The 21,475-nt window shown below is 40.4% G+C and overlaps 1 protein-coding gene across 2 annotated transcripts in view; it reads right to left on the reverse strand.

The window, feature by feature from the left end:
• Positions 1-225: 225 nt before the first annotated feature.
• Positions 226-21,475, reverse strand: part of AK9 (adenylate kinase 9) — a 135,387-nt gene continuing 114,137 nt past the window's right edge. For both annotated transcript variants that reach the window (XM_021091041.2, XM_021091043.2), the window contains 10 exons: positions 18,469-18,682; positions 15,059-15,260; positions 12,452-12,598; positions 12,117-12,337; positions 6,351-6,547; positions 5,104-5,273; positions 4,779-4,877; positions 2,529-2,631; positions 1,519-1,633; positions 226-955 (listed from right to left, as the gene is read on the reverse strand). In XM_021091041.2, coding sequence (XP_020946700.2) covers positions 753-955; positions 1,519-1,633; positions 2,529-2,631; positions 4,779-4,877; positions 5,104-5,273; positions 6,351-6,547; positions 12,117-12,337; positions 12,452-12,598; positions 15,059-15,260; positions 18,469-18,682 — 1,671 coding nt within the window. In that variant the 3' untranslated portion in view covers positions 226-752. The remainder of the gene's footprint in view (positions 956-1,518; positions 1,634-2,528; positions 2,632-4,778; positions 4,878-5,103; positions 5,274-6,350; positions 6,548-12,116; positions 12,338-12,451; positions 12,599-15,058; positions 15,261-18,468; positions 18,683-21,475) is intronic.

The raw sequence follows: 21,475 nt of genomic DNA on the forward strand, positions 1-21,475 counted from the left end.
CGAGCCGCGTCTGCGACCTACACCACAGCTCACAGCAATGCCAGATCCTTAACCCACTGAGCAAGGCCAGGGATTGAACCCGCAACCTCATGGTTCCTAGTCAGATTCATTAACCACTGCTCCACAACGGGAACTCCTATCCAGGTGATTGCTAATTGCAAAATAATGCATACAGCATGCTTCCTTGAATACTTGAGAAAAAGAAAAGCAGCAGCCATTTAGTTATCTCAAAATTCATTTATTTTCTTGGGAAAATGATAAAATATCTTTATGTTCATGAAGTATACAAACAACTCCTTTTGTTAAAAGTGTAACCAATATTTCTATTTTATTTATATCAATATTAATGTTGTTTCTTAAAGCTTTCTAACATTCACCACAGAATTTCCTTTAACAGACACTGACTTTTCTACTGAAAAGGTTGAAAAGGAAAATGAAATGAACAGTAGATGCATTAAGTAAAATACAAGGTACCTAACTATTCTAAATGGAATTGTAAATGAAATAACTATTTTGTTAGAGCATCAAAGTTCAGGCAAAGAGTAATAACTTTTAAAATCATATGAAAACTTAGGCTTAGGGAAGACCATTCCCTCCTGGCTGGCAGAGCTCTGAATTCACTTGACGTCTGGCAGCCGTGGCACATTGCTCAGGAGGGGAAAAGCACATCAGGGAGGGCCGGATTTTCAATCTATTTCCTTTTACCCCTTTCAGGTAACTCTGAAGATTCTGGGTGCAGTTACCCAAACATTCTATCCATTGACTGGGTCTATACTTCTAAGAGAGAGAAAGGTCTGTAATTTATGATCAAAGTCAATGGCTCGAAACTGAGGTTCCTTGTATTTTCTTGTCATCTTGGCACCCAAGTATGTAATGAGTTCACATCTCTCTGTAAATTGCTCCATCTTCTTCTTATATTTTTTTCTTGTATATTCAGAACCTTTAGGATTAAAGGCTGTGGAAAATTTCACAGAACTGTGAATGTTTTGTTAGGTTAGCGAATCATTAAATTAAAGAGAAGAACTGTGGGTGTGATTGAGTTGCACAGCTATGGCTGAGGAGATATCCAAATCCCAAATAAGATTTGGGGATTATTCTATTTTAGACCACAATTGCCTCTATTCACCTCCCTACAAGGCATGGATTACCTAAAGCTGATTATGCTACTCATAGTCCCTGCTTTAAAAACTAGAGGCTCAGGAGTTCCCTTGTGGCTCAGGAGGTTAAGGATCTGGTGTTGTCACCTCTGTGGCTCAGGTCATTGCTGTGGCACAGATTTGATCTCTGGCCCAGGAACTTCGGCATGCCACAGGTGTGGCCAAAAAGGAAAAAAGCCTAGAAACTCAATTATGATATTTTTGCTAAAATATTGGCTACCAACACTCACACATACCCCATGCAAGTGACCAACCCAGCTTGACAATGCTACTTATCACAATATACTACAATTAATATTAAATTAGTTATGAGTACCACATCATTTCTAACAACAACAGCAACAACCACAAAAAGACATACCTTTTAGATGAAATGCTATATAGAGTAGCGCAGATCTCTTTACACTTAAGAAGGGGAACTTGGGCTTTAAGCATCCTGCTGCATTCATGGCTTTAATTAGAGAAGTTGCAATACCCTGCAGGTAGGGAGTGAATCGTGCATATTTGAGTTTATTTTCTTTTCTTGTGACAAAGAGATAAAGAGGCTGTTCTTTGCCTCAAATAGTCTCTTGGGGTTGAGGATGGAGCTCATACTCATAAAGGTAGTTAAATGAGCACTTAGCCAACAGGAAAAAAACACAAAATACATTTGATTAGGAAAAAAAAAAAAAAACAAAAAAAAAAAAACAAAACTACAAATTGACTTAGGGCCAGCTAGGTGATAGATACGTGGGGTTTCATTACACAATTCTATTTTTATATGTTTGACAGTTTCTTTTTTCTTTCTTTCTTTCTTTTCTTTTTTTTCTTTTTTGCTTTTTAGGGCCACACCTGCAGCATATGGAGGTTCTCAGGCTAGGGGTCAAGTTGGAGCTACAGCTGGCAGCCTACACCACAGCCACAGCAATGCAGGATCTGAGCCATGTCTGCCACCTACACCACAGCTCATGGCAACACCAGATCCTCAACCCACTGAGCGAGGCCAGAGATGGAACCCGCAACCTCATGGTTCCTAGACGGATTTGTTTCTGCTGTGCCACAACGGGAACTCCCAATTTGCATATTTCAAATGAAGAAAAAGTTTTACAGGCATTGAAATTCAAAATGAGAAACACACTATATGTCAAATGTAAATAATTTTCTAACATCCTAATCTTCACTTTAGTGCAGCTATTTGGGAATTAGCTATGGAAACAGGCCTTTCTCACACTTTTTTTTCACAACTAGTCAAAACCAAAACAGGTTAAAGGTGGGTTTGCAGCTTAAAATCAGAAAACCTGCTTTGTAGTCATCGTTACCAAAATAAAAGTCATCATTAAAGAAGAGATTGCTGTACTTTTCTAACATCTATACAGAGAAAAGGTAAACGACCTGTTCCAGATATCCAGGCAAAGGCAGGCTAGTGAGACACTTTGGTTCCTTTGGAGGGGGGAGTTTGTAAGGAAGCTTCTGGTTACAGTATTTCGAGGGCGACCTAAGAACACAAAATTCATTAGATCTATGCTCACAAAGATACTCACTGTGTGTACAAGGGAAGGTGGACACAAAAAAGACAACGGAAAGGTAACGTTCACTACCTATTTTCCTCCAGATAATGAGAGGGGATGATGAGAGAAGATGATACAAGTGGGGAGATGGGGACTCCCAGGAATTCATTACCACCTGCTGCACCTGCTAGTCCCACTCACCTCTTCTCTGTGTTATTTTGCACAGCAATTGTACAGAACTTTCTTTATTCTCCTCACACTTTCAACCCTCCCAAGAAACCCCTTGCACAGGCGCCATGCTATAAAAAGAGAAGCCACCAGGATGGAAATTCCTCAACTGCTTATCACAAGCAGAGCCACGCACAGGTTCCTTTCTCCATGGCAGAGCTTACTTCCGTCTAAGAGCAGTCTCCACCCACACTTTGAATCCCCACTCCAGTCGCTCCAGGTATCTTTTTGTTTTGTTTTGTTTTTTCTAGGGCTGTACCCACAGCATATGGAGGTTCCCAGGCTAGGGGTCTAATTGGAGCTGTAGCCGCCAGCCTACGCCAGAGCCACAGCAACGGGACCCGAGCGGTATCTGCAACCTACACCACAACTCACAGCAACTACGGATCCTTAACCCACTGAGCGAGGCCAGGGATGGAACCAGCAACCTAATGGTTCCTAGTCGGATTTGTTAGCCACTGAGCCATGACAGGAACTCCTCCAGGTATCTTAACATAGCAGTTTACCCCTCTCTCCCACCTTTGCCATTTCCTTCTTTACTGGATCCTTCCCAAGCACCTGCACTTACCTTTCCCATCGGGGGAAAAAAGAAAAAAAGAAAAAAAAAGAAAAACCACATTCGCTCCTTCAATCCTATATCCCTTTCAGCAACTAATGCCGCTTCTCTTTTTCCAGTTAAATTTCTTCCAGCTGAGCTTCATTAGAAATCACAAACGACTGTACAAATTCTAGTTGCAGAGGGGACTTGATCCACATTGTATTTTTTTACAAAATAGTGAGTTAGTTACAAAAGTTTAAAAGTCAGAAAAATGTAAGAAGAAATTTGGTTTCCAACTTCTTGTGAAAAACAGAAATGCCTGGCAGGAGATGAATAACTGCTGCCCCCTTCAGCTATGTGTATGTATATGTGCTCATACATGTATGTGTGTGGGTCTCTGTGTGTGTATACGCCCACATATATATCTACCCCTATCCCTTCAGGATGCATTTAACATAGACATTCAGTACCACCTCACAGCAGTCAGCATGGCTATCATTAATAAGTCTACACATAACAGATGCAGGAAAGGGTGTGGAGAAAAGGGAACCTTGATACAGGGTTGGTGGGAATGTTAATTGGTACAATCGCTGTGGAGAACAGAATGGAGATTCCTCAGAAAACTGAATATAGAACTACCATATGATACAGCAATCCCACTCCTGGGCATATATTCAAAAAGATACATGCACCTGTATATTCATAGCAGCACTATTCACAATAGCCAAGACAAGGAAACAATCTAAATGTCCATCAACAGATGAATGCATTAAGAAGATGTGGGTTACATACAATGGAATACAACTCAGCCATAAAAAAGAATGAAATAATGCCATTTACAGCAACATGGATACAAGTAGAGATCTTCATACTAAGTTAAATAAGTCAAAAGAGAAAGATAAATACATACAATATCACTTATATGTGGAATCTAAAATATGGCACAGATGAACCTATCTACAAACAGAAACAGACTCCCAGACATAGAGAAGAGACTTGTGGTTGCCAAGGGGGAAGAGGGAGGGACTGGGATAGACTGGGAGTTTGGGGTTAGTAGATGAAACTATTACATTTAGAATGGAGAAGCAATGAGATCCAAATGTGCAGCACAGGTAACTATATCCAATCTCTTGGAATAGACAATGATGGAAGAGAATATAAGAAAAGGAATATATATATTTATAAAGGAAAAAATATATAAAGGAATATAAATATAAAGGAATATATAAATATAAATATAAAGGAATATATATATGGCTGAGTCACTTTGCTGTACAGCAGAAACGGGCACAACATTGTAAATCAACTGTACTTTAATAAAACATATAAATATTCAATAAATATTTGTGACTTAATGAATGGTCTCACCTCAAAAATTTCTCAAGTTTTTCTCTACTCTCACAAATATATATACGATCACGATATTCTAAAGCATAGTTAATGCTACCCGGTACTAGGGCTTCATATCTGAAAGACAAACAAACAACAACAACTATGTATTGCATGATTAATCTGCAGTACCATGTAAAGAAAATGTCAACATTCTTTCTCCATCTTTGCAGCTTAAGGAAGAAATAGAACATTTTCCAGGTAAACAATAGGGTCCTTTTGATCAAAATATTAAGACTGTTATTTGGACCACGCATCCCAAGCAGAGCTATCCTTCTGTGCTTGCATGAGGGTGAGGACTTGCCTTTGTCTGCCATCCTGATAGGTCACTGGACAGTAGCCCTGGAGCTCGGCACACTTAGGGAACCGACTCTTCAGCCCTGATGGCGTCAGCCTCCTGGGGATCATGTCAGCAGGGGGCAGTGGATGAGGAGCTAACGGAGGAACATATTGTTCTGGGTTCTCCAAAAATTTCTATAAGGAAGATTACATCAATGTGACCACCTGAAACAGGAATGCCATGCCAACAAAACTCCACTGAGGCTCTCCCGATACTCTCCCCGCTTTCAGGAGCAATATTCGGTCCTTCAAACCATCTGAGAGCTGCTTTCTGCACTACCTTGCCTCTTTCCCTGACTGGGAGGTCCTTAGAGCAGGACTTGCAACTGCTTTCATTGAAGGTCTTTCACTCACTCATCCATTTACACAAAAAAATCTGTGGAGCTCTTTCTATGTGCCAGGCACTGGTGTGCACAGTCAGCTGCCACCTGTCTCCTGTCCTGCTGTGTAATTAACTAGGTGGGTGACCTTGGGCAGGGGAGTTAGCATCTCTAGCTTTAGTTATCACTCTGTAAAATGAAGGGAGCAGACCAGGAACACGATCTCTAATGTCACTTCCAGTTTTGAAATTCTGTGATTATCATTTAAATAGGCAGGAAGAAATAAATGTCGTCTTAATAAAGTGATAAAAAATTTCCAATTCTTCAGAGGAAAATAAAATGTTTTAGAGGCATCTGATTAGTTTTCAGTTACCAACATTTTTAATATCACCGAATTATGGTCATTATACTATCAGAACAAATCTGTATTCTGTTCCGTTAAACAGAAATATAAGGTATATAGGGAATTAAAGTGATACAAAAATGTTTAATACTCAAGAAACATAAGTCGGGGCTTGCTTCATTTCTAATTTGACTTCCCTTCTGCACCCTGGGAACAGAATCCCCCGAATACCCACCTGTGGGCTAAGCCCAGATGCTCAGCATCCGCTCCATGGGTGGGCTCATTATTGGGTCTCCCTACCTGTTAAGCTGGCCCAGCTGGTCCATCACTGACCCTGAACTTCTTTGTTCTAAAATATGTCTTGGGATACAGTCTTAGGACTGCCCTCTTAGTTGCCTTATTGGTCTCAGAATCACAAGCTCAAAAGATGGGGCTCCTGGTCCCCAGTTCCTGGGTGTTCCCAGCTGTGTCCATCCCTTCCTGTTTGATAAATTCAGAGATAGGCATTTTCTTTCCCTAGTTAATATCTGGAATTAGGAGCAAACTTACATTAAAATTTTCCTGAGAACTCATTTTATAATAGTGACCTCTGAACTCCGCTGCAAATTCCAAGGAATCAGTTAAAGAGCAATCAACTAATTCATATGATTCTGCCAGGCTGACAGGGCAGAACTGTCCAAATTCACCCAGACGAGAAGTCAGTTCTTCAGGGGAAATACACAACTTGTCAATGCAGGCGGCTTTTCCTATTATTAACAGATAAATTGCTATTATTTTGTTCACAGAAAACCACAATTTTCAAAATGAATAATTTCCATTATGTTAGTACTATACAAATGAGTACACACTGCAAATCCAAAGAGAGTAAAAAGCAAAAGTTTCTCTTCAAACCTCCAGCCTCTCAATCCAACATCTCTCCTAAGAGGTAATCACTGTTGCATTTACATCTTTTTCAGATTTTTAAAGTACATTTGCATTTACATATGTATATATTTTTTGCATATAGAATGCTTATGCCACTATACTGTAAACATTATTCTGAAACTTGCTTTTATCAGTTAGTTATGGCCTTTGACATCTTTCCATATTAGTTTATATGATCTACCTAATTCTTTTAATTTTTAAAAAATTAAAAAAATTTGTTTTCTCTTTAGGGCTGCACCTGAAGCATATGGAAGTTCCCAGGCTAGGGGCTGAATTGGAGCTGTAGCTGCTGGCCTAAGCCACAGCCATGGCAACACTGGATCTGAGCCGCATCTGTGAACTATGCCACAGCTTGTGGCAGTGCCGGATCCTTAATCCACTGAGCGAGGCCAGGGATCCAACCTGCTTCCTCACGGACATTATGTTGGGTTCTAAATCGGCTAAGCCACAACAGGAATTTCTACGTATTTTTTTTAATGGATGCATACTATTCCATTGTATAAATGTGCCTATACTTAATTTATCTGTTGATAAAGGTTTTGGTTGTTTTTAATTCTTAGCTTTTATAAACTATACATGTTACAAACAATACACACACATATGTAGTTGCATACACACATGCATATCAACTTGCTAAATATTTAAAATTTTTCTACGGGATAGATTTCAGGAAGTACAAATAGTTTGTTGACATGATGTTACTGACACAAACTTCTCCCTGTGCCCTGATGGCACCCAAGGGAGGGGAAGAACATTTATCCAAAAGTAACCTGGTTTATCCTAAAGGGTCTATTTTGTTTTTAAAGCCCAAGTTCATCCAATGGACAAGTTTAAGAGTTTTATCCCCAGTACTCCACTAGAATGGGCACTCAAAAGCAATATGCGGGAGTTCCTGTCATGGCGCAGCAGAAATGAATCTGACTAGGAACCATGAGGTTGAGGGTTCGATCCCTCGCCTCACTCAGTGGGCTAAGGACCTGGTGTTGCCATGAGCTGTGGTGTAGGTTGAAGACTCGGCTCGGATCCCATGTTGCTGTGGCTCTGGCATAGGCCAGCAGCTGTAGCTCCGATTAGACCCCTGGCCTGGGAACCTCCATATGCCGCGGGTATGGCCGTAGAAAAGAAAAAAAGAAAAAAAAAAAAAAAAAAGAAGAAGAAAAACAAGAAAAAAAAGCAATATGCAATGTTACAGAAAACAAAGTAACTTTTTTATCCATCTTAGTTATAATGAGCAAATTTTGATCCCAATATATTTTATTATCAGTTCCTTTCACAAGTCAAAAGTTTTACTTTTTTTTATGCGAAGGTAAGTCTTAGACTAACTCTAAAATTATGAAGCATAAATTATAGTTTAGTTTGCTACATGACAGTGTAAACATAAACTTTATCCTGAGGGCTGGAGTGATAAGCAGAGGAATGCAGTGGACTGCTGGCAACACTGGAAGCTAATAGGATGCCATGCGGCAGATTCTCCCATAGAGCCTTCAGAGTGAGTGCGTCTCTGCCAACACCTTGATTTTGGGCCTCTAGCCTCCAGAACTGTGAAAGAATACGTTTCTGTTGTTTAAGTCATCCAACGTGTGGATTTGCTACAGCAGTCTTGGGGAACTAAGAGTTGCAAAAGACGGTGATTTCTGTCTTGGCACTCTTTTTTTTTTTTTTTTTTTTTTTTTTTTGTCGTTTTCTAGGGCCACACCTGAGGCATATGGAGGTTCCCAGGCTAGGGGTCGAATTGGAGCTGTAGCCACCAGCCTATGCTAGAGCCATAGCAATGCGGGGTCCAAGCTGTGTCTGCGACCTGCACCACAGCTCACAGCAACACTGGATCCCCAACCCACTGAGCAAGGCCAGGTCTTGAACCTACAACCTCATGGGTCCTAGTCAGATTCATTAACCACTGAGCCATGACAGGAACGCCTTTTTTCTTTTTTTTCTTCTCTCTCTCTCTCTTTTTTTTTTTTTGCTGTCTTGGCACTCTTTCTTGCCTTATCTTGTTCACTTGAGAAAGCAAGCTACCATGTTGGAAAGGTCCATATGGCAAGGAACTGCAGGTGGCCTCTGGCTAACAGCTGACAAGATGCTGAGGCCCTCAGTCCAACAACCCCCAATGGATGAAATTTTGTCAACAACACATGAGGGCATGTGGTAGTGGGTTCTTTTCCAGGAGGGCCCTCAGATGAGACCATAATCCTGGCCGACACCCTGACTGAGGGGCCCTAAAGCAGAGGATCCAGCTAAACCTTGCCTCGATTCCACAGAAACTGTGAGTGCGTGTGTCTTGTTTTAAGCTGTTAAGTTTTAGAATAATAAGTTACGAAGCAATAGATAAACTAATCCACCATACCATCCATTGTTTGTGACACAGATGAAAAGGCCAAGACCCAATAGTCCTTTCCTACAAAAAATATTACACTGGTATAATATTATTATTAAAAGAATTATAATGCACAGTACTATGGTGTAATAATATATAATGTTGTTAAAGTATATAGTATTATATAAGGCTATAATATTATACTACATGGCACTATAGTTTTATAATCCTAGGTTGCTCTTTAGCTCCAATGTGCTGACCTCACCAATCTTGACAGGTTTAATTACAGGGTAATTTAGACTCAAATGACTTCAAGTCTTAAAAGACACTCATATATCTCTTTTTTTGATTCTTGGAATATTCTTGATGACATTTGGCAATGTCTATATACCTTCTTCTCTTTTTATTTTTCTGGCCACACCTATGGCATGTGGCAGTCCCTGAGCCAGGGATCGTACCTATGCCACAGCTGTAACCAGAGCCACAGCAGTGACAATGTCAGATCCTTAACTTGCTGAGCCATGAGGGAACCCCTAATATCCTTTTCTGGAATGTGGCAGAATGAGGAAGAATCTCTTTAATTTTCTAGCCTTGTCCATTTTATCAGAATAAATTGGCCCCAACAGAGGAGAGTCATTTGAATAGTGTGCAAAGGAAATGGAGACTATAAAAAACTCAAAACAAAATTCAAATATTCCGGTACAGATTATCAGGCAGAAGTGGAAGCAGAAGAGCAAAAGGGCAGTTTCAATGAGATGAAACTATTTGAGGGAGAGGTTAGGATACAAGGAACAATGTGGTGGATACTGTGGTGCCCCATCCAGATCCCTCTTCAGGGCTGATGCCCCCCGCACCCCCCACTGCTAGAAACATCTGTGCTTGTGGCTCACAGCTGCACTGGGAATTGTCCCCTCTGTCATAGGTTATACCCCCTCGCAGAGTGACCTTTTGTGGATGACAGATCAATGGAAGGATATGAAGCCTGGGGAAATTTCAATTTGGGAAATTTTGAAGGCCCATCCTAACTCCAGTGCTTCCCTGTGGCATCTACCAAGGCTTCTGTTTCTACCATATTGCAGGTCAGTTCTCCCTCTGCTCTCCCTTCATTCCCCCATGGGTGTACCTCCTAATTAGGGCTGACAGATAAAATACAGGATGCCCAATTAAGATTGCATTTCAGCTAAACAATGAATAGTTTTTAGTATAAACCTATCCCGTACAACATATAGGACAGACTAATACTAAAAAATTATTTGTCATTTACTCAAACATTTAAATTTAACTGAATATCCTGTATTTTTATTTGCTAAATCTGGCAATTCTACTTCTGAGAGTACTTTTTCTTTTTCTTTTTTTTTTTTTTTTTGTCTTTCTTTTGCCATTTCTAGGGCCACTCCTGCAGCATATGGAGGTTCCCAGGCTAGGGGTCTAATCAGGGGTCTAATCAGAGCTGTAGCCACCAGCCTATGCCAGAGCCACAGCAATGGGGGATCTGAGCCGCGTCTGCAAACTACACCACAGCTCACGGCAACGCCAGATCCTTAACCCACTGAGTGAGGCCAGGGATCATGGTTCCTAGTCGGATTCTTTAACCACTGAGCCACAGTGGGAACTCCCTGAGAGTACTTCTTGATAAAGCTTCTGCACAGAACTTTTCATCTTGAGTCTGTTGTTAGGCAACCCAATCTAAGGCAGGAAGAGTGAAGCAGGGTGACAGAAAGATGAGTGAGGCACAAGTTTACTTTCAAAGTCTGCTGTGGAATGTTTTCCTAGAGTGATGCTATCCAAAAGTTACTGGGAATAGGTCTAAAACTTGGTTGTCTCTTCCCTTGCACTCATCTTCATGCCTTATAATTCTTAAGTGAAAACAGATCCCCAAGCTGCTAACAAATAGGAATGGGAGATACTGGTTATGCCCAAATAATGAATCAAGACAAGATTCAATGATGCCATTATTATCAGAATCCTCACTGAATTTTTTTTTTGTATGAGATTCTGTCATGTTGTTCCCTCATTTATACCTTCTCCCTATTTTCCAAAGTTAGACAAAATCATTAAACAGATGTCTATAAGACCCCTCCAGACAATTCTTTGGTGTCATCACTCCTTTTAGAGACAGGAGGTGTAGATAATTTTCCTTCTATTTTGGGTATTTTAGGAGAAAAATCAAGAAAACTTCCAGGAATAGATAATCCAACATTTTCTTTCACGGATTCCAAATATAAATTAAAAGACATTCTATGTTCAAATTAAATTTCTAATACAATCAACATTTCTTTAATACCATAATTTCACTATGTAAAAAGTAAAAATAACTAATTCTAGATTTCTAAACAAAATTTTGCCTAGTGTCACTCCATAGACCCCTGCCCTCATATATACTACCATTCCTGAAACTAGCTTTTTTTTTTTGCCTTTTTAGGGCTGCACTTGCAGCATATGAATTTTCCCAGACTAGGGGTCTAATCGGAGCTGTAGCCACTAGCCTAGGCCAGAGCCACAACCACGCCAGATTTCAGCTGCGTCTGCTATCTACATGACAGCTCATGGCAATGTCAGATCCTTAACCCAACGACTGAGGCCAGGGATTGAGCCTGCATCCTCGTGGTTATTAGTCAGATTCACTTCCACTGAGCCACAACGAGAATTCCACTGAACCAGCTTCTGACATGGCATTCTAAACACTATCAGACTCTTCCAGTGAGACACCATGCACTGTTTTTATATGATAGGTTCACATGGGCAGTCAGTAAATGACAGCTTGAGTAAAGGCACTTATTTGTTAGAACAAATATACATGCCCATGATAACTGGAAAGTATGATGTTTATCAAATACTGATTAAGGTGATGGGGAAAGAAGTTTCCTATTGGTTCAGAGGGTTAAGGCATTGTCACTTGTGTGGCACAGGTTCAATCTCTGGCCCGAGAACTTCCAGAGGCCACAGAGAAATGGAAAAAAAAAAAAAGTCATGGGAACAAATGTTCAAATTGAGTGAATTATGGTAATTTGAGTCAAGCATGCATATATGTAGACTTCAAGTTCACATTTTATTTTAAGGGTTACCTGTTTTCTTACCTGCTTTTGTTCTTTCCAGGTATATCTGCATGTGTTTATTCACCATTTTAACCTTCTTAATGACTTCATTCCATACCCACCATTTGCTGTGAAAGCCGTCAATCACATACCAGTTCTGATGCTGTTCCTGATAAAACTGCCTAATATCACCAATATTTTTGCGGTACTTTGAGTTCCTGACAGCTATAATCTGTGAGCTGTTGTGCAATGGATATGGCAAACTAATAGAGAAACAGAGAAGGAATGGAAAAAGCTGTTAAAAACCTTAGAAATCTACTTCCTTTTCTGGATGAATAAAGGTCATTCCTTTCATCACTGTTTTCGTCACATGTTACCTTGTTTCCTTTTTTTTTTCCACGAGCAATCTTTTGAAAATCTCTTTGGAAGGCACATCCAACTCAAAGATGACCATGGGGATGACTGACCGATCTTCCAAGAGACTCACTTGATATTTTGTTACAGGGTATCCATCGATTACAACACTAACAAGGAGAAATATGAAAACAAAAATTCCAGATTTCCTTCTTCCCAGACTTGCTGTCTTCCAGAAACAGTCTGTTTTTAGGATTAGCCCCATGCTGTTCCTTATGTAACTTGATATATTTTGTTACCTTGCCCACTTTATCTCTTTTTATCTCCTTTTTTTCCTTTTCTTTTTAAGGCCACGGCCACAGCAATGCAGGATCCAAGCTGCATCTGCGACCTACACCACAGCTTATAGCAACACCAGATCCTTTAACCTGCCAGGCAAGGCCAGGGATCCAATCTGCATCCTCATGGGTACTAGCTGGGTTCATAATCTGCTGAGCCACAAAGGGAACTCCTTTTCTCTATATTTTTAACCTCAGTCAGCCCAAGAGCCAGAAGGAGGGCAGAATGCATCTGGACACAGCTCTTATTCACACATGTAATGCATTGTAGAGCTGTGTTTTGGCAGACTTAGAGATAATACACATAATACCATGAACGTTGTTATTTAATTGGTGCTGTTATTCTAAGCCCTAAAGAGCAGAAAGAGCATGAGTTTCAGAGATACACAGTCTTAGCTCTGAATCCTGGTCTGACATCTCTAAGCCTCAGTTTTCAGTAAAATAGGAGAAACATCTAACCCTTAGAGCTGTTTTAAAGATTGTAGATCAAGGATATAAAGGACCTAGTAGTAGATTAATGAACATTCCCTGTAATGGGATGGCTGGCATGGAAAGGGTTACCCATCCCTGATCTTAATATTGTAGTTTTATAGCAAAGAGATATTGTAAATTTTTTTTATTGAAACATCAGTAGCAGTAAGACAAGGTGCCTTGTAAATGAAGATTTTTAAAAAGCACATTAAAATGTTTTAAAATTTAGAAAAGGTCCTAGCACAATTAACAGTATTTTACTAAGAGATAAAGCAAACATGGGAAAAATTGTTCCTTTTTTTTTTGGCCACACCCACAGCATGTGGAAGTTCCTGAGTCAGGGACTGAATCCAAGCCACAGCAGTGACCCAAGCTGCTGCAGTGACAACTCTGGATCCTTAACTGAGTGCACCCCAAAAGAGCTCCAGAAAAATTGTGTGCTAAAACTTTTTTTCAGTAGTAAAATTCTGTGAGGAAGCTGGGTGGGGAAGTGGAGATGGGGAACTGTACGGTATCTAGGAGAGCATCATTTCATCAGGACCCATCAGGCCTCTGAGCAGAAATGATGGAGAATTTATTAGTCCAACGGTCTAAGGTAGTGAGTGTCACTGTCAAACAGAGGAGGAAGAGCGGCTGTCTGCAAATCCTGGGGGAAGTGGCTCTAAAGCCAAGAAAGCCCCTCTGAGGTGGGAGCAAGCTGGGCATGGTCTCCAGGAAGAGCTGGTTTGTCCTCCCTCCATGCTTTCCAGCTAAGTCTCTAGGCACTAACTAGTTCTAAGCTCCACTGCAGAGAGGATTATAAATTAACCCAGCCTGCAAGCCTACAACAATGTACGGGTGCTGCCACTTTGGCTTTAATAGAGAGCAGCTCAACTTCTTTGTCCTGTGAAGAGTCACTGGAGAGGGCCTCAGACTAGGGAAATGCAGGGTGACTGGACGGTCACTGTCCTGATATTAAGATAGAATAAAACCTCTGTGACTTTGCGGTTATCCTCACTGAGACTCTTCACATGCAATGCTGCATATGAGGTGATCACTCAGTCTGCACGGTCCCAGGGCCTTCTCTGGGGAAAAAACCTGATACTCTAGAATCTGCTCCCTTGCAACTGAATTAGGAGAACTGTCCAAGGATTTGATTAAGGACCAGTGGTAGCGAAAGACAAGGAGGCTCCTAATATAAAAAACCTTTTGAGTATATCAGTAAGATTTTAGGTTAGCGACCCAGGCTCAAGAGCAGGGCCTTAGGTTTTACCAGCTTTTATTCCTGGGCATGACCAGCAGTGGTGTCAAGGAAGCCACGGTTAAGCAGAGGCGTGTGAGCTGAAGAGACAGACAGTTGAAGCTCAGGGCTCTTCTATCCACACGTGGCCTTAAGGGGGGAAGGGGTGCTGCTTCCTGAGCACAGAGCTGGGCCAGTGAGAGACCACCTCTAAGGGACCCGTACCCCCCAGGGGGCAGGGGAGGGCTATGCCTTCACCACCCCATGGGGCAGCGAGAAGCTCTGTTGGGCTATGGAAGTCACAGGGGCCTCCTTTATGGGCTGCGTAAACCTGGAGACTTTTTGAGCAATTCAGGGGTTGCTGCAGGGAATGAAGGGGCCTCCCAGCTATTCTGGCATGTGAATGTTTGAGCTTAGGTCTAGCTTGACAGAAAATTAAAATATGTAATCATACAGGGGCCCACAGTTGGAGAAGCAGTTTACAAGCTTTACAAGAGCTTTCAACTCTGTTTAAAATAAGTGTTTTCATTTTCAGTGAGTAATTTCTTGAGAGATTTAACCCCATCCTGCTCCCTCTCCGCCCCCACCCCACGCCCACTTACCCTGCGGTATTACATACACTTCCCATCAGAGATAATTCTAAGGCTTGAATAGCCAGTTCATCAGGGGCTGTCATTCCTTTATGAAGATGCCAATTTAGCATAAGTGCCAGCTCTGTGTCTGGCTGGTGGTTTAACACATAACGCAAAGCTTCTCCTATTGACAAATGCTTTAAGCCATATTCACTTGACATTTTTTTGGCAACTGAAAAAAATGAAAACCTTAAACTTATTCCATTTCACAAATTCATCAGCTAACTTCGGTTTCAGATTCTGGTTAATTAACATCAACAGTAAGTTAATCTTCACATGCTTTAAAGAGATTTCAAAAATTAAAATTGCAGGAGGTCCCTTCATGGCACAGTGGAAACGAATCTGACTAGGAACCATGAGGTTGCAAGTTCGATCCCTGGTCTCGCTCAGTGGGTTAAGGATCTGGTGTTGCTGTGGCTGTAGTGTAGGCCGGCAGCTATAGCTCCAATTGGACCCCTAGCCTGGGAACCTCCATGTGCCTCGGATGAGGCCCTAAAAAAGACAAAAGACAAAAAAAAAAAAAATTGCCACATTTTACTGAATTAATACTGTTCAAAGGCCGATCACTATTAGTACTTTAAGTATGTGTCTGATGAATCTGGTTAATGAGCCAAATCTGTGACTTTTTCTCATAACCCAACCAACTTTTAAGTGTTTTCTTCCTTCTATGTGAGGCAGAAAAAATTTTGAGTTTTCCAAGGCATCCTATGTGTACTAATAATATTTGGTATTACGGCCAAAATAATAACATAATGCTCCTGTGTCTCTGCCTTGTACCATTTCCCTGTCGATTCACTGATGGCTCCAGGCTGCAATCAGAATAGCTTATCTTGTAGAATTATTGGCAGTTAATCCTCTAGGAAATAATTTTTAAAAATTATAATGGCTCACCTGACATTTTATTTTATTTTATTTTATTTTATTTATTTATTTATTTTTGTCTTTTCGCCTTTTCCAGGGCCACTCCCGCCGCATATGGAGGTTCCCAGGCTAGGGGTCTAATCAGAGCTGTAGCCGCCGGCCTATGCCAGAGCCACAGCAACTCAGGATCCAAGCAGCGTCTGCGATCTATACCACATCTCATGGCAAGGCCGGATCCTTAACCCACTGAGCAAGGCCAAGGATTGAACCTGCAACCTCATGGTTCCTAGTCGGATTCATTAACCACTGAGCTATGACGGGAATTCCAGAAACCTGACATTTTAATAGTAACTTACAGCTTATGAGGTAATATTTCTTCCATGATTTTGATATTTTCAACTATTCCATCAAATAGGTAGAGTAGGTACTGAAATTCCAGATAAGAGAACTAAAATGAAATGATTTGTCCAAAGGAATGTAGATGTTGCCATTGATTGAAAGAGGACACAACTTTGGACTTTACTTCTGCTAAGTGAAACGACAGACAATGGCTTGCAGTTACCATTAAATGTGGGCGTGCTCTGATGAGGTTTACAAACCTTTCTCATCACTATCTGGAGACAGCATCATGTAGAAGACACTGAATTCATTTGGTCTCATGGAGAATGCAGCTTATCTGGCCACAATGAGGGCATCTGGAAGGGAACCGCCTGTGAGGACCTAAGAAGCCTTCAAACACTTGCCACAAACACTGGAGTCAGATCTATTATTTTTAAGCTATAAAAATAATTAAGCTTTGGAGTTCTCCCTGTTGCACAGTGGGTTAAGAATCCCACTGCAGCAGCTCAGGTCACTGTGGAGGTTTGGGTTCGATTCCTGGCCTGGTAGAGTGGGTTAAAGGACCAAGCATAGGTGGCAGCTGTGGCTTAGATTCAATCTCTGACCTGGGAACTTCTATATGCTGTGGGTGCAGCCATAAAAAACAATTGTTTGTAATTTGACATTTTGTTTAAAAATTAACCTCTATTTCAAAAGGAAATAATAAATCAAACTGTCTACATTTTACTTTTTGCTGTGGTTGCAGGATCTTATTTTGAATGGCAATGTTCAGCTTTCTTTGGGAAATTTTATCTCTCTGGAAATTGAGAACACAATTATTAAAACTCTTCATCATGTTAAGAAGTTTAAATGGGGAAAACAAACTTTTCATCTGAAAAGCGAGGTAGGACACAAAACTCCCTTTTCTAATTTCTGGTAACAAATTTATCTTTGACCTCATCTTTCTCTTTCCTGCTGTATGCAGTCAGTCATTAAGTCCTGGGGTTCTTCTTTTAAATGTCTCTGGAGTCAGCCCTTTCCCATTTTATTCTCATTGCAACCAACCACTTTTTACTTATTTATTTTTTAAATGATTTTTATTTTTTCAATTGTAGTTGATTTGCAGTGTTCTGCCAATTTCTACTATACAGCTAAGTGACTTGTGGTTGCCAAGAGGGAGGGGGAGGGAGTGGGATGGACTGGGAGTCTGGGGTTAAGAGATGAGACCAACGACTCTTCATGTTGTTATCATGTCATCTTGAAGTATAATACTCACCTATTGTTGGACTGTTTGTCTTAAAGAAAAACCACAGACCACAGTCTCAAGTTATACAAAATTCAAATTCAGTTTGCCAAATGCCTTTTTCAGCAATGACTAAGATAATGGGTTTTCATTCACTCTTTAAATTATTTAATAGATTATATTTATAAAATTTTTAAGCTAATAAAAGCTTAGTATACTCTTATTTATATTTATAAATAACATTAGTTTGTAATTTATTTTCTTCTATTATCTTGGTTAGGTTTTGCTATCAGGGTCATGCTAATTTTCAAATGAATTTGTATTTTTTATACCTTTTTAATTGTATGAACTATATAACTTAAAAAAAAAGAAACTGAAAAATAAATTGAACAGCTTACTGTCTTTTCCATTGCTCTGAAAATGCTTATAAAAACACAGGAAGTATTGGGAGTTCCTGTCATGGCTCAGTGGTTAACGAATCCGACTAGGAACCATGAGGTTGCGGGTTCGGTCCCTGCCCTTGCTCAGTGGGTTAAGGATCCGGCGTTGCCGTGAGCTGTGGTGTAGGTTGCAGACGTGGCTCGGATCCCGCGTTGCTGTGGCTCTGGTGTAAGCTACAGCTCTGATTAGCCCCCTAGCCTGGGAACCTCCATATGCCATGGGAGTGGCCCTAGAAAAAGGCAAAAAGACAAAAATAAATAAAATAAAAACATAGGAAATATCTCCTGAGTTTTTAATTCTTTGAAAGTTTGACATAACTTCCCTCCAAAACCATTGGATCCTGGGCTGTATTGGAGTGGGGCTATATTTTTGAATGCTTTCTCTTCAGTGGTTATTGACGTTTAGGTTTTCTATCTCTTTTTGAGTCAGTTTTGATAGTTGGTTTCCTGAAAAAGTGGTCCTGGTTTTTAGGAGATTATTTTATATTTAAGAATAACAAAAGCCAACACATCCTTACCTGTAGTTTTCCCAGATTTTGGAGGCCCGACGATTGCAATCCTAATGGGCATAGTAGGCTTAGGTTTGGGTTGGCGGATATATTTGATTGGGTTCTTGATAAATTTTTCTTTAGTTTCCTTACTAGACAAAAAATAAATATACTGACGATGGATTACAGGATAAAGTGGATTCTCTGAATTTTCAATTGGCTTGATTGTCTCCCCTTCACTTAGCTGCAATATGTACACAATTGAATTCATAAGTTAGCTTTATTTTAAATAGCATTTCCCCCAAACACATTTGAAAAAACAAATTTGTAAAATAAAATTGAGAGTTCCCATCATGGCTCAGAAGTAACAAACCCAACTAGTATCCATGAGGATTCTATCCCTGGCCTTGATCAGTGGGTTAAGGATCCACTGTTGCCGTGAGCTGTGGTGTAGGTAGAAGACAAGGCTTGGATCTGGAGTTGCTGTGGCTGTGGTGTAGGCCAGCAGCTGTAGCTCTGATTTGACCCCTAGCCTGGGAACCTCCATATGTTGAGGGTGTGGCCCTAAAAAGACAAAAACAGACAAACAAACAAAAGAATCTGACTATAGTGGTATAGTTGGCAGCTGCGGCTCAGGTTTGGTCTGGCCCAGGAACTTCAACATGCTGTGGGTCCAGCCATAAAAAAGAACGAAAAAAAAATTAAATAAAGTAAGAAAATCTTTCTTATAAATTTTTTATAGAATTATAAAACCAATACCATAATCAAATATTAATATTAAAAGACTGTATAAAAAGAACAAATTATTTTATACCTACATGCAATAAATGTAGTTTTTCTTAAACGGCTTTCAGTTTCTGACAATTATAGTTCTTCTACTTCCTTCCTTATGTCTTTAGCATATACTTAATGTTTCTGTCAGGGAGTGTCAAGGTGTTTGGATATATTCATGGGCCAATTTATCTTCACAATCAGGTCCATTCCTAAGGTGGTAATGAATGGAAATGTGTCCTCCCCAAATCATCGTTTGAAGCTCTAACCCTCAAAGTGACTGTGTTTGGAGACAGGGCCTTTAAGAAGGTAACTCAGGTTAAATGAGGTCATAAGAGTGGGGTGCTAATCTAAGAAGTTTGGTGTCCTTGTAAGAAGAGAAAGAAACATCGGGCATGCATGCGATCAAAGGAAAAGCACTGAAGACACAAAGAGCAGTGGTGTCTACAAGCCAGGAAGAGAGACCTCACCAGAAAAACCAAGTCTGCTGGCACCTTGATCATGAACTTCCAGCCTCCAGAACAAGGAGAAAATATGTTTCTGTGGTTTAAGCCACCCGGTCTGTTATTCTATTACGGCAGCTTGAGAGACTAATAGAGGTAGGGTCCTGGGTTATCTTTGGGGGTATACTAGAAGGACAAATCCTACTGGCTTCTCTTCCACATTTTTATACAGACAAAATCCTACTTATATAAAATCAAGAGCAGCCACAAAAGGGAAAAATACACCTAAAAGGCCACCTAAGGTGTCAATAAGGGATGGAGAGGGAGGAATAGCCCCACATCTTTGTGTTTGGGATGATGACAATGGGGTGATTAACTGGATATCTTTTTACAGCATCAGCCCTCCCTGGACTTGACAGAGCAGGTGGGGAACAGTAATAGCTCCTCCTTTCAAAGTTACACCAGGACAGTTGTCGCAGGTCAATGGTATTGTCATCATTCTTGGGCTGGAGTGATGTTTGTGGTTGGGAGTAGAAGCTACTAGGGATAAGAAGAAACTCAGGGATGGGCTTGGAATGTCTGCTGTATGTCTTCTACTTGGTAATAAAAGAAAAGCTGAAAGTTTAATGATTCCATTTCAAATTCCCAAATTAAGTGTGAATTCTTTTCGTAGTTTCTGCTATTGACCAAAATATCTAGCATGTGTCTTTCTCCTCTGTAGGAGGAGTACCCAAAGTGTCATCAAATCAGAAACATCAAATTGTCAGGCACCCAGAAAAATTCCCAACAGCCCTGAAAAATCATTATTCATAGGCTTAAACCCTTCCTATTACCATGCACTCATTTCTCCACAAGGCATTTTTGAACAATCCTAATTATGTTGGGACATGGGCCCTTAAAGAGGTTTCTGACTTTGCCTGCTTCTTTCCCTCTTGCCCATCTCAAGGAGAAGGTTAGGGCTTAACTATTTCTCAAAAACTTTCTAGGTGATCCTAATACATGCATCTGATTCTCTATGGAGGGAACTGTCATAGTGTTTCAGCAAGATAATTTTAAAAGGTTTCTCTTGACGTCCTTATGGTTAAGATGAGAAAGATAACACAATTAAGCAGAACTGAAACTGATTATATCCATATCAACCAAGAAGGAGGTTTCAAGTAATATGCACATGGCTCCATTTTGGATCCCTTCCTCCAAAAGACTTCCTATCAATGACTAATACTAGGAATACAGGGTAATAACAGACATACCATATATTAATTGCACGCTCACAAAAAACCAAGCACTGCTGCAAGCATTTTAACTCATTTAAAAATTGTAACAACTTTGTGAGGGAGGTAGGGACTATGCTTATTTTCATTGTGCAAATGGGAATGGCTCAAAGAGGTTGAGTAATTTGTCCAAGGTCACTCAGCTAGTAAGTGGTGGTTTTGAACTCAGGCAATCTGGCTCCAGAGGCCACGGTCTTCTCCACTGTGCAACTTCATTGATGAAATAAGAAGGTACACTGGCTGAGAGGGCAGGTCATCATTATAGACATTCCTTCATTGTCGTTATCATACTTAATACAACCTGACAAGAACTTATCTGTTTACTGATTTATTGCCTCTCCTCCCTCTCCAACCCAACTAGAATATAAACCCCATGACAAAAAGAACCTTGTCTGTTTTCTTCACTGTTTTATTCCCAGGGTCTGGAAGAGTGGCTGGTATGCTCTTGGTTAGGATGAGTTGAAAACCATCCCACATTTGAAATTACTGAATTCTAATTATATTAAATCTGTCCACACTACATAAGATCACGGTGCTTAGAAATAAGTTTGT

Source organism: Sus scrofa, chromosome 1, assembly GCF_054392235.1.
Source record: "Sus scrofa isolate SSC_HxYL_T2T_F1_AM1 chromosome 1, Sscrofa_HxYL_maternal_Yorkshire_Landrace_v2.0, whole genome shotgun sequence".
NCBI lineage: Eukaryota > Metazoa > Chordata > Mammalia > Artiodactyla > Suidae > Sus > Sus scrofa.